At 59.9% G+C, this 15851-nt stretch overlaps 1 protein-coding gene across 1 annotated transcript; it reads left to right on the top strand.

Annotated features, from left to right (window-relative positions):
* The first annotated feature begins 705 nt into the window (after positions 1-705).
* Positions 706-13538, top strand: FSCN1 (fascin actin-bundling protein 1). Its single transcript, XM_032259634.1, has 5 exons — positions 706-1661; positions 10010-10166; positions 10253-10374; positions 10623-10790; positions 12193-13538. Exons 1-5 carry the CDS (start codon positions 830-832, stop codon positions 12393-12395), a joined length of 1482 nt encoding a protein of 493 aa, XP_032115525.1. The 5' UTR covers positions 706-829; the 3' UTR covers positions 12396-13538.
* Positions 13539-15851: the final 2313 nt, after the last annotated feature.

The raw sequence follows: 15851 nt of genomic DNA on the forward strand, positions 1-15851 counted from the left end.
ACAAGAACACCAATTCCTGTCCTGCCCAGCCACTGCCAGGTGGGACCTGCACCCTGGCATAGACAGCACTGGGAATGTTGGCCACTGACTCAGCCACTATCCCGTATACCTATTTGGGCCACGGGGGGGGGGGTGTGTGTTCCTGGGCCACAGGGAGGGGTCCTGGTGGCCTTCAGGGCAGTGGCTGTGGGGCTGAAGCCTCAGGGAACCACATCTGCAGGGCCTCGGAGACAAGCTAGTTGGGTGTGTTAGGGTCTGTGGGTCCCAGCTCCTGGCCTCATCGGGTCCCGACCCCACTGACAGCTCCCAGCCTGCATGCCCCCCCCGCGCCCCAACCCTCAGCTCCTGTAAGGCTCTGTGCTCAAAGGCCACCTCCTCCAGGCTGCCCCTGGACCGCCACCTCCACCCAGTACAGATCTGCTCCGTAGTCTGTTCGGTCTCCTGACCTCAAACCTGGCCGGTCCTTGCTCCTAGCTAGGCTTGGGATCTGGGGCATCCGAGGTGGGGGGCATCCGGGAGGGTTAGATGGCTGGTGCGGGGAGCCAGGGTTGGGAACGGTGGCGTCCTCAGGTGGTAGCGCTGCGGGGTGGGGTGGAGGGACGCGCCAGCGGGGCAGCAGCGGGGGCCGGAGCGGAGCCGGGGGCGGGGCCTGGCGGCACTGACGTCACCCTGCCTATAAAGCGGCCGGGGCGCCACGGGCCCGGCTTTGTGGAGCGCTGCGGTGAGTGCGCGCCGGCCGCCGCAGCCGAACAAAGGAGCAGGGGCGCCGCCGCGGGGACCCGCCAGCTATCTCCCGGAGCCGCGCCGCGGCTTCCCGTTCGCCGCCACCATGACCGCTAACGGCACGGCCGAGGCGGTGCAGATCCAGTTCGGCCTCATCAACTGCGGCAACAAGTACCTGACGGCCGAGGCGTTCGGGTTCAAGGTGAACGCGTCGGCCAGCAGCCTGAAGAAGAAACAGATCTGGACGCTGGAGCAGCCGCCCGACGAGGCTGGCAGCGCGGCCGTGTGCCTGCGCAGCCACCTGGGCCGCTACCTGGCGGCGGACAAGGACGGCAACGTGACCTGCGAGCGCGAGGTGCCCGGCCCCGACTGCCGCTTCCTCATCGTGGCGCACGACGACGGCCGCTGGTCGCTGCAGTCCGAGGCGCACCGGCGCTACTTCGGCGGCACCGAGGACCGCCTGTCGTGCTTCGCGCAGACGGTGTCCCCCGCCGAGAAGTGGAGCGTGCACATCGCCATGCACCCGCAGGTCAACATCTACAGCGTCACCCGAAAGCGCTACGCGCACCTGAGCGCGCGGCCAGCTGACGAGATCGCCGTGGACCGCGACGTGCCCTGGGGCGTCGACTCGCTCATCACCCTCGCCTTCCAGGACCAGCGCTACAGCGTGCAGACCGCCGACCACCGCTTCCTGCGCCACGACGGGCGCCTGGTGGCGCGCCCCGAGCCGGCCACTGGCTACACGCTGGAGTTCCGCTCCGGCAAGGTGGCCTTCCGCGACTGCGAAGGCCGTTACCTGGCGCCGTCGGGGCCCAGCGGCACGCTTAAGGCGGGCAAGGCTACCAAGGTGGGCAAGGACGAGCTCTTCGCCCTGGAGCAGAGCTGCGCCCAGGTTGTGCTGCAGGCGGCCAACGAGAGGAACGTGTCCACACGCCAGGGTGAGTGGGGACGCTGCCCCCGCCTCTCCCGGTCCGTGCACAAAGCGCACCCCACCCGCGCCCCTCCAGCCTCCCGCCCTTTATCGCCTGCGGCGCCTCTGCGGTCCGGAGCACTGCCTGGTGCACCCCCGCTAGGCACGGGGGTTACCCCGCCCGGAGGGGACTGGGGTGAGGCTTTGCCCATCCTGCGGCGCCGCTGCCCACCTCCCACCCCGGGCTGGGGTCGTGGGCTCCCCTAGGCCCCGCGGAGGCGCTGGCGAACGTGCACGCTCCTAACCCCCGGCCCAGTCCCCCTGTTCTCCCCACGCGCGCTGATCTCTCGGATCGGCGGTCCCAGCTCTGGGGGAGCGGGCGTCCCTCGCCCATTTCCTCGTGCCCCTCCCCCCGTCGGGAAGCCTGTAGCTCTGGGGCCGAGACGAGGGTCGCCACTCGCTCGGGCGCGCCTCCACCCCCACCCGCAGCCTTCGCGGGCGAGGTGGGGGAGGTTAGCCAGGCCTTTGATCCCGGCGGGGCGCGCCTCCACCTCCCCTACTGCTGGGCCTTCCTCCACCTCCTCCCGAGGCCGGGCGGGGTCGGCCTCCGCTGGGGGTGGTGCGCGGGGTGTCTGCCCTTCCCCCCCCAGCCCCTCCTCCCGCGTCTGCCCCGCGCTTGAGGCCGCGGCCTTTGTGAGCAGGGGGGCGGGTCGCCTCGACTGGGTCCTCCCTCGCCCCCTTTGTCCTGCTCCATCTCTGCAGATGGAAAAACCAGAGGCGGCGGGGCGGGGGATGGGATCGGCTTTTGCGGGTCACCCCTGCAGCTGAGTCCTCCGGGCCGCCCTCGGGCCCAGGGCTCGGGTCCCGAGGCTCCCCAGGAGGCGGACTCCCTCCTCGCGCCGCGGCCCGGGAACGGCGTGGCGCGGATGGCGGACCTCGAGGCACCCCGCCCTTCGCCTGCCGCGCGCCTCTCCGGGCGGGTGTGCTGAGCTGCGCTCCGCTGGCGACCGAGGGCGGCTCCAGCACTCGCCAGGAGACCCCAGGCCAGCTCCCTCGGGAAGCCCCTACCCTCGGGTGAACCCATCCCTTAGGGCGCTCGCTGGGAACAATTGACTGCAACTCGATCCGTCCCCTCCGGGGCCTCCCGCTATTTGCGACCGGCCTGTGCGCCAGAAGTGGGCCCCCCTCTTTCCCATCTTTCTCAGATTCCCCCCCGCCCCGGGGGTTTCTCTTCCTTTTGGCGTCCTCTTCCACTCCTGGCGGAGAAGCTGTTCCTTGCTTGCAGACAGAGGCCCCGCTGGAGGGAGGGGCCTGGGAGGGATCTTGTTCCTTTGACGGGAAGTCGGACCCCAGGCCCTGGATGGGAGCCCAGTTTGTGTCTTCATTCCTCCTTTTGGAAGGAGCCCTCCTGACGGCCCCCGTCTTGGCTGTGGCCTCTGCAGAAGGGAGAAAGACCCCCATGGCAGTGGGGATGAGGGTGGGGGCCTGGGTGGGGTAATGGCCATTTTGTACCTGAAGTTTTCTACCTTAAGGCCTAGAGAGGTGAAGCCACTTTACTTGGGTCACACAGCAGGTGGCCACAAGTAAGCAGCACGCAGAAGTGGGTACCTTTGGCTCCAGAAACCCCTTTTCCTGTCTCCCACACGCGGGGTGGGCAGAGCTCACCTGTTCAGAAATTGGGCCCTAGGAAGGGGACCTGCTGAGCCATGAGTAGGGTTCATATTTTCTCTTGGGGACACTACCAAGTGTTAAGGAAAAGGCAGCGGATACAGGTGATTAGATGGGTGAGTCCTTTCTGAGCAGGACATCTGAGCTGACCTGAAGGATGAATACAAGGTGGCAGCTATCTGGGGTGTATGGACCAGCATTGCAGGCCGTGGGTGTAGCCTGTGCAAAGGGCCTGTGGCAGGAAGGTACAGAGAAATCCCAGTGTGGCTGGGAGGAAGCTTGTGAGGTTGGGAGCTGGGACTGGAGGGGCCAGTGGGGCCCTCGATGGGTACTATCAGTGCAGGGCCATGGTTCTTGCCTTCAGGTTGCAGCCATGGCCTCCCCTGGGGAAGAAGTCCACTGCCTCTGAAGTTAAGAAGTAGGTGGCCCTGGCCCTGGGGGCCAGGAAGGAGCAGAGAGCCCGAGGGTGTTTTTGGCAAGCCTGGGCAGATATTCCCCTTTCCTGAGAAGTTTGCTGGGGGCGTCAGGTGTGTGATTCAGGCTGATGGGTGGGAGGAACCAGAAATTGCAGCCAGGAGAGGTGGTGATAGCTCAGCCTGGAGTTTAAAGGGGTGTGGAACTAGGAGTGATGGGGAGGGGAGCTTGGGGTCTGAGGCTGGGGCTCCTCTGGCCTCAGATCTTGGGGTTATCTCATTTCTATGTCAGCCAACTCCTGGGGGGCTTTTGGAGAGCTGGAGTCTGCAAAGGTGGGCATGGGGGGGGCATGTCTGCAGAGGCCATTTTGGACAGGCCTGCGTGGCAAGGGGGGAGGCGTCTGTGCTTCCGACACACATGACACACATGCTGGGGACGCCAGCCAGGAAGGGGAGGATCCGGGCTTAGTGGGCGGGGGGATGTGAATCATCTCTGCAGGCCTGCACGGGCGGGCCCAGTGGGGGTAGGGTACTCCCCTTTGAAGAACGCTGCGCCCTGCTCTCCAGCCTCAGTTTCCCCCTGCTCTCCAGCCTCAGTTCCCCCATCTGTAAAGTATGCATTCCAGGCCTTCTTGGGCTGGCCCAGAGTTGCCCTGGGCAGGGTCTTTTGGCCTGACTTTCACCCCATCACACCAGAGGCTGTGTCGGCTGAGCGAGTGCTCCTTTGTCCTCCCACCACGCCATGCATTCCTCCCTGCATCTCCGGACCCACACCTGCCCTGACGCCGACCCGGGCCATGCTTCACCACATTTCCTGTCTTCTCACATCTGCCCCTGTCTGTCCCGCCAGCCTCTTTGCATCTGGGGCTCCATGCCAGGGCTAGACCTGGGCTCACTGCTGGCTTGGGACGGGCCCTCCCCCAGCCACTCTGAGCATGGCTGACTGACAAAGGGCTGGTCCAACTGGGCTTTGCAGGATGTGTAAGAGTTCTCCTCAGAGGCAGGGCATTCTGAGCCTGGGGAATGGCTTGTATAAGGATGCAGGAGGCATTTGAAATGGCCAGGTAATTGGAAGAGTTGGCTGGAAAGTGGGGTGGTGACATGAAGCCACAGAAGATTCCAGGTCCCCTCCCCTGAATAAGATGGAGGGGAATGCCTATTCTGAACAAGCCAGGGGCATCTGGGGGCTGTTAAGGCCTGAGGGTGGTGATGGGGACTGGAGGGTGTGAGGCACCCAGGGGGTGCCCCTCTGAGTCACCATAGAGAATGGTTTAGAAGGCCAGGCACACTGGCCCATGCCTGTAATCCAAGCACTTTGGGAGGCCAAGGAGGGAGGACAGCTTCAGCTCAGGACTCAAAGCCAGCCTGGGCAATACGGTCACACCCCTGTCTGCCAAAAATAAAAAAAAATTAGCCTGGCATGGTAACACACGCCTGTCATTCCAGCTACTCAGGAGGCTGAGATGGGAGGATCGCTTGAGCCAGGGAGTTCAAGGCTGCAGTGAGCTGAGATCCTGCCACTGCACTCCAGCCTGGGCAACAGAACGAGACCCTGTCTCCAAAAATATTTTTTAATCAAATAAAATAATTAAGGCTGGGCGAGGTGGCTTATGCCTGTAATCCCAGCACTTTGGGAGGCTGAGGTGGGTGGATCACTTGAGGTCAGGAGTTTGAGACCAGCCTGGCCAACATGGAGAAACCCCATCTCTACTAAAAATACAAAAAATTAGCCAGGTATGGTGGCACATGCCTCTAATCCCAGCTACTCGGGAGGCTGAGGCAGTGAGCCGAGATCGTGCCATTGCACTCCATCCTGGGCAACAAGAGTGAAACTCTATCTCAAAACAAAACAAAAGACAAAACAAAAATAATTAAAAGAAAAAAGTTAAAAAAAAAGAGAGAGAATGACTTAGAAGCTGAGGACAGGGAAGGCCACTATGAGGGCAGGACAGGCAGGGGCCTGGGCCTCTCTGGAAGGAGGCGGGAGAGGTGCCCATGACCTTGGCACAGGAGACTCTTCCTCTCCCAGCTCCCGGGGGCCCCTGTGGGCCTGTGACTCAGGATTTCTGTGCCTCTGTTGATGAAAAGAAAAATCCTGAAGAAAATCCTGTTGCCATAGTAACACAGCTCTAATTAGAGACACTAAGGCCAAGCTAGGGACTTCGGCGTCTGGGAAGGGCCTTGGAGGCAGGAGGGGCCCTGCTGGATTGGGGGTGACTCCTCTTTCCTCCACCCCTCCCTGCTGGGATGGGACCTGATGTCTCCTTGGCAGCAGGCCCCTGAATCCTTTCAACATCCTGGCAGAGTGGAGAGGCTGGGCCCTTTTGACAAGTGCGGAAACCGAGGCAGGGTGCAGGGAAGTCACTCCACCAAGGGTGCCTGGCCCCCGCAGTGGGCGCCTCAGTGGCTGGCCTAGGCCTTTGCATCAAGCCAGTTCCAGGATTGAATGCAATAGGCTGATGGTGACATTTGCAGCAGTTGTGTGGCCCTGGGCAAGGAATGTCTGGGGGGCTCTCTTTCTTCTCTGGCTGGGAGATGAGACTAGTGTGAACTTCATGGAGTTGCCAGGAGGATTAAGGCCCACAGGTATTCACATGTGGCCCCGTGGCTGTCCCCAGCCCAGCCATCAGAAGTCTCATTGAGAAGGAGCCTGCTGGCTTCCTGCATTTGTTCCAGGCGGGCTGGTAAGCGCCCTGCTTATTTGCAAGGCTATGTGAGGATGAGCCCTGTAAGCCCTAGGATGAGGCTGTGCGAATGTGGTTTCTGTTCCATTGTGCCCCTCCATTCGTTTGCCCCTCTTTCTGGGGAACCTGGAGCCCCCCACCCCCTGGGACTTTCCTGCTGCTGGGGTGGGCTTGCAGGAGGCTGTCCTCTTACCTGGTCCCTAACTTCCCTCCCATCAGTGGACCCCCCTCACATTGGGCTGATGGTGCTCTGTCGCCAGCACAGGCCGGGGCCCACAAGGTGGCTTTGCACAGAGCAGGGTGTGGCCATGCCTGTAGCTGTGCAGGCCCTTCTGGGTAGAATGAGGGGGCGGTGAGGGCAGCTGTGCGGGTGTGTCTGGCCTGACAGCTCCCTGAGGCTTCTGTGCAGTGGGGGTGGGGAGGACCAGCCTCATTGTGTTCCCTGGGGTGTGGCCTTAGGATGGTCCTGGCACCCTGACGACACAACCCTTGCTCACCTCATCCTCTTCCCGAGCTTGGCTGGGGTGTGGTGGCCGAGCTAGCCCACTCAATGGAGTCCCGGGCAGCGGACACTATGGAGGAGTCAGGCTTTAGGAGGCCCAGGGGACCTGGAGAGTGGAGCCCAAGAGGTTCCAAGAAGGGGCGGGGCCAGGATCAGGGAAAGGGCATGGCAAGAGGGCCACCCCCCCTCCCATCCAGAGAGCCAGCCAGACCCTTACTTTCTCTTGCCCTGTGACCTCAGGCAAGAATACGCCGCCACCAGCCTCAGTCTCCCTCTTTGTGAAGTGGGGTGAAGATCCCCACCTGTGGTGCAGATGTGGGGGTGCATGGTTGGGTCACAATGGAGCAGGATGGGGAGGCCGGGCATGGTGGCTCACACCTATAATCCCAGCACTTTGGGAGCCTGAGGCAGGTGGATCACCTCAGGTCAGGAGTTCGACACCATCCTGGCCAACATGGTGAAACCTCATCTCTACTAAAAGTACAAAAATTAGCCAGCCATGGTGATGTGTGCCTGTAATCCCAGCTTCTCGGGAGGCTGAGGCAGGAGAATCTCTTGAACCCGGGAGGTGGAGGATGCAGTGAGCCCATATTGCATGACTGCACTCCAGCCTGGGCGACAGAGCAAGACTCCACCTCAAAAATAAAGTAAGAACTGAGGATGTGTCTTCCGGGTGTAGGCTCCACCACCTGCCAGCCTCCCTCTCCTGGGGGTGACGCCTCCCACCCACCGCTGGGGTCCCTGTAGCATCAAGGCGCCAGCTCTGAGCAGGCAGCCGCACGCAGCCTGGCGGACGCCTCTGCTGCTGCAGTTCTTAGACTCCAGGGTGCGTGGGGAATGTGAATTTGTGCTGCTGGAGCCAAACATCCCACCTCCAGGTTTTAGCTGGAGGAATCCATGCAGATATGCAAAGTGACGTGGTTATGATGAATAGCAACTGCGTGGCCGAGTGCCGGGGTCCATGCCTGTAATCCCAGCACTTTAGGAGGCTGAGGTGGGCGGATCACCTGAAGTCAGGAGTCCTGGCCAACATGGTGAAACTCCATGTCTGCTAAAAGACAAAAAAATTAACTGGGGATAGTGGAGGGTGCCTGTAATCTCAGCTACTGGGGAGACAGAGGCAGGAGAATTGCTTGAGCCCAGGAGGCAGAGGTTGCAGTGAGTTGAGATCGTGCCACTGCACTCCAGGCTGGGTGACAGAGCAAGACTCTCCTCAAAAAAAGTATAGTGGGCCGGGCGCGGTGGCTCACACCTGTAATCCTACCACTTTGGGAGGCCAAGGTGGGCGGATCACCAGGTCAGGAGTTTGAGACCAGTCTGGCCAATATGGTGAAACCCCATGTCTACTAAAAATACAAAAAAATTAGCTGGGCTAGGTGGCACACTCCCATAATCCCAGCTATCTGGGAGGCTGAGGCAGGAGAATTGCTTGAACCTTGGGGGTGGAGGTTGCAGTGAACTGAGATCGTGCCACTACATTCCAGCCTGAGCGACAGAGACTCTGTCTCGGGGGAAAAAAAAAAAAAAAAAAAGAATAGCAATGGCGCCATAGCCTAGGGGAGCAAAACCTGAAAGCCATCTTAAGTGTCCTGATGTTAGAGGTGCCTGCTGTCCCATGTGATTTTTTTTTTTTTTTTTTTTTTGAGACGGAGTTTCGCTCTTGTTACCCAGGCTGGAGTGCAATGGCACGATCTCGGCTCACCGCAACCTCCGCCTCCTGGGTTCAGGCAATTCTCCTGCCTCAGCCTCCTGAGTAGCTGGGATTACAGGCATGCGCCACCATGCCCAGCTAATTTTTTGTATTTTTAGTATAGACGGGGTTTCACCATGTTGACCAGGATGGTCTCGATCTCTTGACCTCGTGATCCACCTGCCTTGGCCTCCCAAAGTGCTGGTATTACAGGCTGGAGCCACTGCGCCCGGCCACTACGTGATTTTTTTTTTCCTGAGATAGAGTCTTGCTCTGTCCCCCAGGCTGGAGTGTAATGGCGTGATCTTGGCTCATTGCAACCTCTGCTTCCCGGGTTCAAGCGATTCTCTTGCCTCAGCCTCTGGAGTAGCTGGGATTACAGGTGGCCACCACCATGCCTGGCTAATTTTTGCATTTTTAGTAGAGATGGAGTTTCACCATGTTGTCCAGGCTGGTCTCAAACTCCTGACCTCAGGTGATTCACCTGCCTTGGCCTCCCAAAATGCTGGGATTGCAGGCATGAGCCACCATGCCCTACCCTTTTATGAGTTTTCTAAAGGAAAGGAACATGTGCCATTATGTTTTATTCTTTTAACTTTTACATAGAAGCAGGAACAATAGCATGCACCCCAGACGTGGCCCCCCAGATGCGATGTTCCCCTGTGCTATAGCCCCATTTGTCCTTTTCTTTACCATTTTTGGTTGTATTGAAAGCAGATCCCTGACATCAGGGCATTTCATCCCAAAATACTTGCATCTGTGTTTCTAAAAAATGAGGCCATTTTCTTATGTAACCGAAACGTGATCAACAGTAATCAATCCTTCACATCTAATTCTGGCTGTGTTAAGACCCTCCTGATTGGCTCACGAATGTCTTTCCCGCAGTTGATTTCTTGATCCTTTTTGTTTTTTTGAGGCAGGGTCTCATTCTGTCACCCAGGCTGGAGTGCAATGGTGCAATCACAGCTCACTGCAGCCTCAACCTCCTGCCTCAGCCTCCCAAGTAGCTGGGGCTATGGGCCTGCGCCACCACTCCCAGCTAATTTGAAAAAAAACAATTAGTAGAGACGGGGTCTTGCTATATTGCCCAGGCTGGTCTCGAACTCCCAGACTTAAGCGATTCTCCTGCCTTGACCTTCCAAAGTGTTGAGATGACAGGCATGAGCCCCTGGCCCTGGCCCCTATTCCTTCTCTAACTGGGGAAAGTCACGTGGGACAGATGTAGCTGGCCTTGGCCTTTGACCGGCCCTGCCTGTGTTTCCGGGTGCTGTTTGCTGCCTCTGATGTGTGCTACTGTGGGGTCTTGGTCGCCTGCCCCACCATGCCCCATGGTGTGTAGTTCTGTGAGTTCAGGGTTGTGGTCGGCCAGAACTAGGGGGTGTGGGGCCCCTGTACCAGCCCGAGGCCTCCTCTCCACAGGTATGGACCTGTCTGCCAATCAGGACGAGGAGACCGACCAGGAGACTTTTCAGCTGGAGATTGACCGTGACACCAAAAAGTGTGCCTTCCGTACCCACACGGGCAAGTACTGGACGCTGATGGCCACTGGGGGTGTCCAGTCCACCGCCTCCACCAAGTGAGTGCCCCGCCCCCACCTGCCACCCCTCCCCCAACCTTCGCCTGCCTGGGCCACCCCGCCTGACCCTGTCCCGCATCCCCCAGGAATGCCAGCTGCTACTTTGACATTGAGTGGCGTGACCGGCGCATCACACTGCGGGCATCCAATGGCAAGTTCGTGACCTCCAAGAAGAACGGGCAGCTGGCCGCTTCGGTGGAGACAGCAGGTACTGCCCAAGCCCCAGTTCCCTGGAGCCACACTGGAGTCCTGGAGGGTCTGGCCACACCGTGGTCACTTGGCAGCCCCAGCCAAGGCCCGCTTTGTGCTAGGCATCCCCCCAGACTGGCCCCGTACTCTCCTGTCCTGGGGCTGACTGCTGTGTGACCCCAGCTCCTGACTCACCCTCTTTGATCACCCCAGCCCCCACCCCATTCCCTGCCAGGAGGCTCACTGACTGCCCTCTTTCTGGGACAGGGGACTCAGAGCTCTTCCTCATGAAGCTCATCAACCGGCCCATCATTGTGTTCCGCGGGGAACACGGCTTCATTGGCTGCCGCAAGGTCACAGGCACCCTGGATGCCAACCGCTCTAGCTATGACGTCTTCCAGCTGGAGTTCAACGACGGTGCCTACAACATCAAAGGCAGGTTCTCCCTCGGGCGGCGGCTGGGCGGGGAACCCCTCAGTGGGGCTGTGGTCAGGGCTTCAGGGAGAGCTCCCTGCACCCATGCTTGACCCTGGCTGGGCTCAGGGCCATTCCAGGCCCTAAGGGGAGTTGAAGTGATTCTCCTGCCTCAGCCTCCCAGCCTTCCAGGCCCTAAGGGGACAGGTGTCCAGGGGATGAAAGCAGCCCCTTTCCCGCTTGTCTGTATGGTCGGGTCAGATCATACCTTGCCCACCTGACAGAAAGGTAGAGAGGGGGAGGAGAGCAGGGAGAGAGAGGTTCTGGAAAGGGCGTGCAGGGGAGGACGCACCTCGGTTGTGGGACTGGAGCCCCTTCCCGGGGAGGACCCCAACAACCCAAAGGTGCCTGTTAGGATTCAGAACATGGTTTTGTTTGTTTGTTACTCTGTTTGTTTGAGACTCACTCCCTCACCCAGGCTGGAGTGCCGTGGTGTGATCTCGGCTCACTGCAACCTACACTCTGCCTCCTGGGTTCAAGCAGTTCTCCTTCCTTAGCTTCCCAAGTAGCTGAGATAACAGGTGTGCGCCACCACACCTGGCTAATTTTTATATAGTTTTGAATTCATTTTATTATTTATTATTATTTTGAGACAAAGTATCGCTCTGTCGCCCAGGCTGGAGGGCAGTGGTGTGATCTCAGCTCACTGCAACCTCTGTCTCCTGAGTTCAAGCAACTCTCCTGCCTCAGCCTTCCTCGAGTAGCTGGGACTACAGGTGCCCGCCACCACACCCAGCTAATTTTTGTATTTTTCAGTAGAGACGGGGTTTCACATGTTGGCCAGGCTGGTTTCAAACTCTTGACCTTGTGATCCACCCGCCTCAGCCTCCTAAAGTGCTGGGATTACAGGCATGAGCCCCGTGCCCTGCCTAATTTTTATATTTTTATGTTATTTTTTGAGACAGAGTCTTGCTCTGTCACCCAGGCTTGGACGAGATACCTGCTCACTGCAACCTCTGCTTCCCGTGTTCAAGTGATCCTCCTGCCTCAGCCTCCCGAGTAGCTGGGATTACAGGCGGAAGCCACCATGCTTGGCTAATTTTTGTATTTCTAGGAGAGACAGGGTTTCACTATGTTGGCCAGGCTGGTCTCGAACTCCTGGCCTTTGCCTCAGCCTCTCAGAGTGCTGGCATTATAGGCGTGAGCCACCGAGGCTGGGCAGAACACGTTTTAGGACCCTCGTTCATGTGTCCACCATGGACAGGAAGGCGTGAGAGCATAGGGACCCCGGCCCATTCTGGTACAGGGACTGGAGGGTGGGGTGTCACCCTTGGGAACACCCATGCCCACTCCTCGCTGCTGGCCCAGGGTGGGGCACGGGAGCTGGGCTTTAGGCACTACTTGATAGAGCCCGCCTCCCCAGACTCCACAGGCAAGTACTGGACGGTGGGCAGTGACTCCGCGGTCACCAGTAGCGGCGATGCCCCTGTGGACTTCCTCTTCGAGTTCCGCGACTACAACAAGGTGGCCATCAAGGTGGGCGGGCGCTACCTGAAGGGTGACCACGCGGGGGTCCTGAAGGCCTCGGCGGAGACCGTGGACCCCGCCTCGCTCTGGGAGTACTAGGGCCTGGCCACCCCTGCCCACACGGGGCCTCCTCCCAACCCTCCCTGCTAACCCCTTCTCCTCCAGGTGGGCTCCGGGGCCGGAGGCAAGTCCCCTTGCCTTTCAAACTGGAAACCCCAGAGAAAACGGTGCCCCCACCTGTCGCCCCTATGGATCCCCCACTCTCCCCTCCACCGGGGTCCCCCACTCCCCCAGGGTCAGCAGCTTTGGCCTGGCCCTGGGAGGGATTTCAGATGCCCCTGCCCTCTTGTCTGCCATGGGGCGAGGCTGGCACCTCTTTCTTCTGACCTCAGACGGCTCTGAGCCTTATTTCTCTGGAGGTGGCCGAGGGGTGGGGTGGGGTGGAGCTGGAAGCCCTGGGTGTGTAGTGTAACTGGAATCTCCTGCCCCTCCCAGCCATCTCCTCCCCGCCCCCTAGGAGCTGGGCACGTGTCCCAAGCCTGTCAGTGGCCTCCCTGGTGCACGGCCTGAAACCCCTGCTTGGAAAGGGAAGCTGTCGGTGGGCTAGGACTGATCGTCGGGGTTTTTTTTGGGTGGTGGCTGGAGACAACTCCTTTCCCACTTGGCAGAGGCTCAGCCCGACTCCCTTGCCCAGAGCAGCAGGCCAAGCAGGCGTGTTGGCCACAAGGTCTGTGTGCCTGCTGCACATTCTGTCAGGGTGGTGGGCGGGGTAGGGGTGTGAGGGCTGTCTTTCTCCTTTTTCCTTTCACCCTGGCCTGACTGGAAGCAGAAAATGACCAAATCAGTATTTTTTTTAATGAATATTATTGCTGGAGGCGTCCCAGGCAAGCCTGGCTGTAGTAGTGAGTGATCTGGGGGTGCATCTCCGCCCCCTCCTCCATACTTCTCGTCCAGCCCCAGCCACAGGCCTGGGCTGCAGATGCCTGGGCCAGAGGCCCCGCTGTGATTGGTGCTCCCTGGGCCTCTTGGGTGGATGAAGCCAGGCGTCACTCCCACCCCGGGAGCCCTGGGGTGAGCCGCCCGGCTCCCCTGCTGCCAGCCTCTACCCCCTTCCCGACATGCGTCTCACTCTGGGTGTCTTGGTCTTTTATTTTTTGTAAGTGTCATTTGTATAACTAAACGCCCATGATAGTAGCTTCAAACTGGAAATAGCGAAATAAAATAACTCAGTCTGCAGCCCCAGGCTGGCCTGTGTGTGTCTTGGGGTCGAGGTGGGTGAGGGGGCTGGTGGGACAGGTGGGTGCCCTGGCTCCCCAGGTCAGTGGTGGGAGGGGGCGGCGGGAGAAGGGCGTGGCTCCAGTGGGTGCTCCGAAGCTCCTGGGGCCAGCACACTTCTTTAAGAGGGTAATGGGGCGGTGGGAGGGGGTGGACTGTGGCCCATGGGACTCCCAGAGGCACCAAGAGGTGTTCTGTGGCGAGAAGTGGCTGCACCTGGGGCTCCTCGTAGGCCACGCCCACCATGCGGGAGGCCCCTGGGGTGTCTGGGGGCTGCACAGTGGACGTTTAGAAGGTGCAACTCAGGGAACACAAACCAGTGAGACCCCGTGTCATCCTCCAGTTGACATGTGCCCCTCGACTAGGGGATGTGGTGGCAGGGGCAGCTCCGCCCCACATTGCGAAGGTCCGGGCCTTCCACGTCCCTAGACACAGCAAGCTGGGGTGCCCGTGGGGCTGGGAGAGGCTGCTGGTGGGGGTGGGGAGGTGAGCGTGGTAGGATGGACCTAGCCTGCGGACCCTGGGCTGGTGCCCTGGGGACATCTGGCAGATGGGAGGCTGAGGACGTTTCCAGACTTTCCCAAGGCTGCAGTTAGGGGCGACCTGGGTTCTGAGTCTCCTTTTGCGTTCTAGGCTGCAGGTACTGGGAGCCAGGCAGGGGGCTCATGGACCTCATTCACTCCCAGGTGCCCCTAGGGGTAGCAGCTGGGCGAAGACTGAGGGGAGGAGAAGCAAGGCGCAGCCTGGAGCGGCGGGACCAAGCGCCCAGTCATTGTTCGCCAAGCAGGCGGTGATGACTACGGAGTTTCGGACACGCGGGGCGTTCTAGGGGCCACCAGGGCGCTACAGGCTGGAGCAGGCCCCTGTCCCGGGCAGCAGAGGAAGCGCTGATTGGCTGCTGATGACGCAACTGGGAGGGCTGCGCTGTGATTGGTGGTGCAAGGGCAGGTGGCTGCCGCAGGGGCAAGTCGGGGGTCCCCCCAGCGGGGTTCCGGCGGCCACCCCTCTCCCCTGCCCTATGAAAGCCAGGCTGGAAGCCAGAAAAATCTCAATGACGTGGAAGGGACAGATTAATCCATTGGAATCAAACTCTTTTGAGACCTGGGGAGGGGGGTGGGGGCACTGGGGCGGGGGTGGGCGGAGAAGAGGGGAGCCCGGCTTATTTCCGCCCACGGAGCTGCCCCAGAATGACCCCAGGGTTCCCGGAGCCACCGGCTGATTTTGAATTTCACTCATTCCGCAAAATTTGGCGCCTATCACGTGGCAGAGATTTCCGAGGCTGCTGCCAGTGAGCAGCATAGTCCGATGGGGGAGGCTGGAAGGGCGGTTCACGAGATCTTTAGGGAGGAGCTGCCCAGCTGAAAGGGACTGGGGAATAACGCGGGCCGAAGGACCTGCATAGGCCAGGCCCAGTCCCTGCTCTCTAGGGGAAAGCCAGGCCAGGGGCTGGGGCATCTCTGGGGTCCCAGGTGAGATGCAGGTCGAGGGAGCCAGGCCATGGTTCTCCTGACCCACGTGGAGGCCACGAGCATCTTCCGGAGGAGCGGGTGGCTGACTCCGGGGCAACCGGGCTCCCCATCTCCTGACCTTTTCCCATCTTTAAGTACCTCCTGTCAGGACAAGTTTGGGGCTCCCTAGGCAGGGATCCAGGACAGTGGGTGCAGTTTCCGCCCCTGCCTGAGTCACTTTCGCTTTCTCAGCGATTCCCCATTCACAAGGGCGCGGCCCATCACACGCACTCACACTTGTGAACTTGCACACACACACACGGGCCTGTGCAAAGAGCCCATGTGCAGGCAGGTACACGTGCGTGTAGGCGTGCACTCGAGACATGTGCAAAGACACAAGTGCACACAGATGCGACCCTGTCTCCAAAAGAAATAAAAAAGGCCGGGCACAATGGCTCACACCTGCAATCTACTGAAAATACAAAAGTTAGCCCGGGATGGTAGTTCCTGCCTGTAATCCCAGCTACTTGGGAGGCTGAGGCAGGACAATCGCTTGAACCCAGGAGGTGGAGGTTGCAGTGAGCTAAGATGGTACCACTGCACTCTGGCCTGGGCGACAGAACAAGACTCTGTCTCAAAAAAAAAAAAAAAAAAAAAAAAAGTAAAGGAGAGACTGAACTGTATTGCCCAGTCCAGGAATGTGGGGCAGTCTGGGGGACAGTGGGGTATATACTCTGTGTCTCAGGGTCCCAACCCTGGGTCCCCCATTGCTGTCTGCTGTGAACTCCTCACTTATGAGGCCTCTTTGGGAGGGACCCTGAGCCCTGCTGGG

The sequence above is a fragment of the Sapajus apella genome, unplaced genomic scaffold (assembly GCF_009761245.1).
Source record: "Sapajus apella isolate SASKATOON/1434 unplaced genomic scaffold, GSC_monkey_1.0 scaffold110, whole genome shotgun sequence".
Classification (NCBI taxonomy): domain Eukaryota; kingdom Metazoa; phylum Chordata; class Mammalia; order Primates; family Cebidae; genus Sapajus; species Sapajus apella.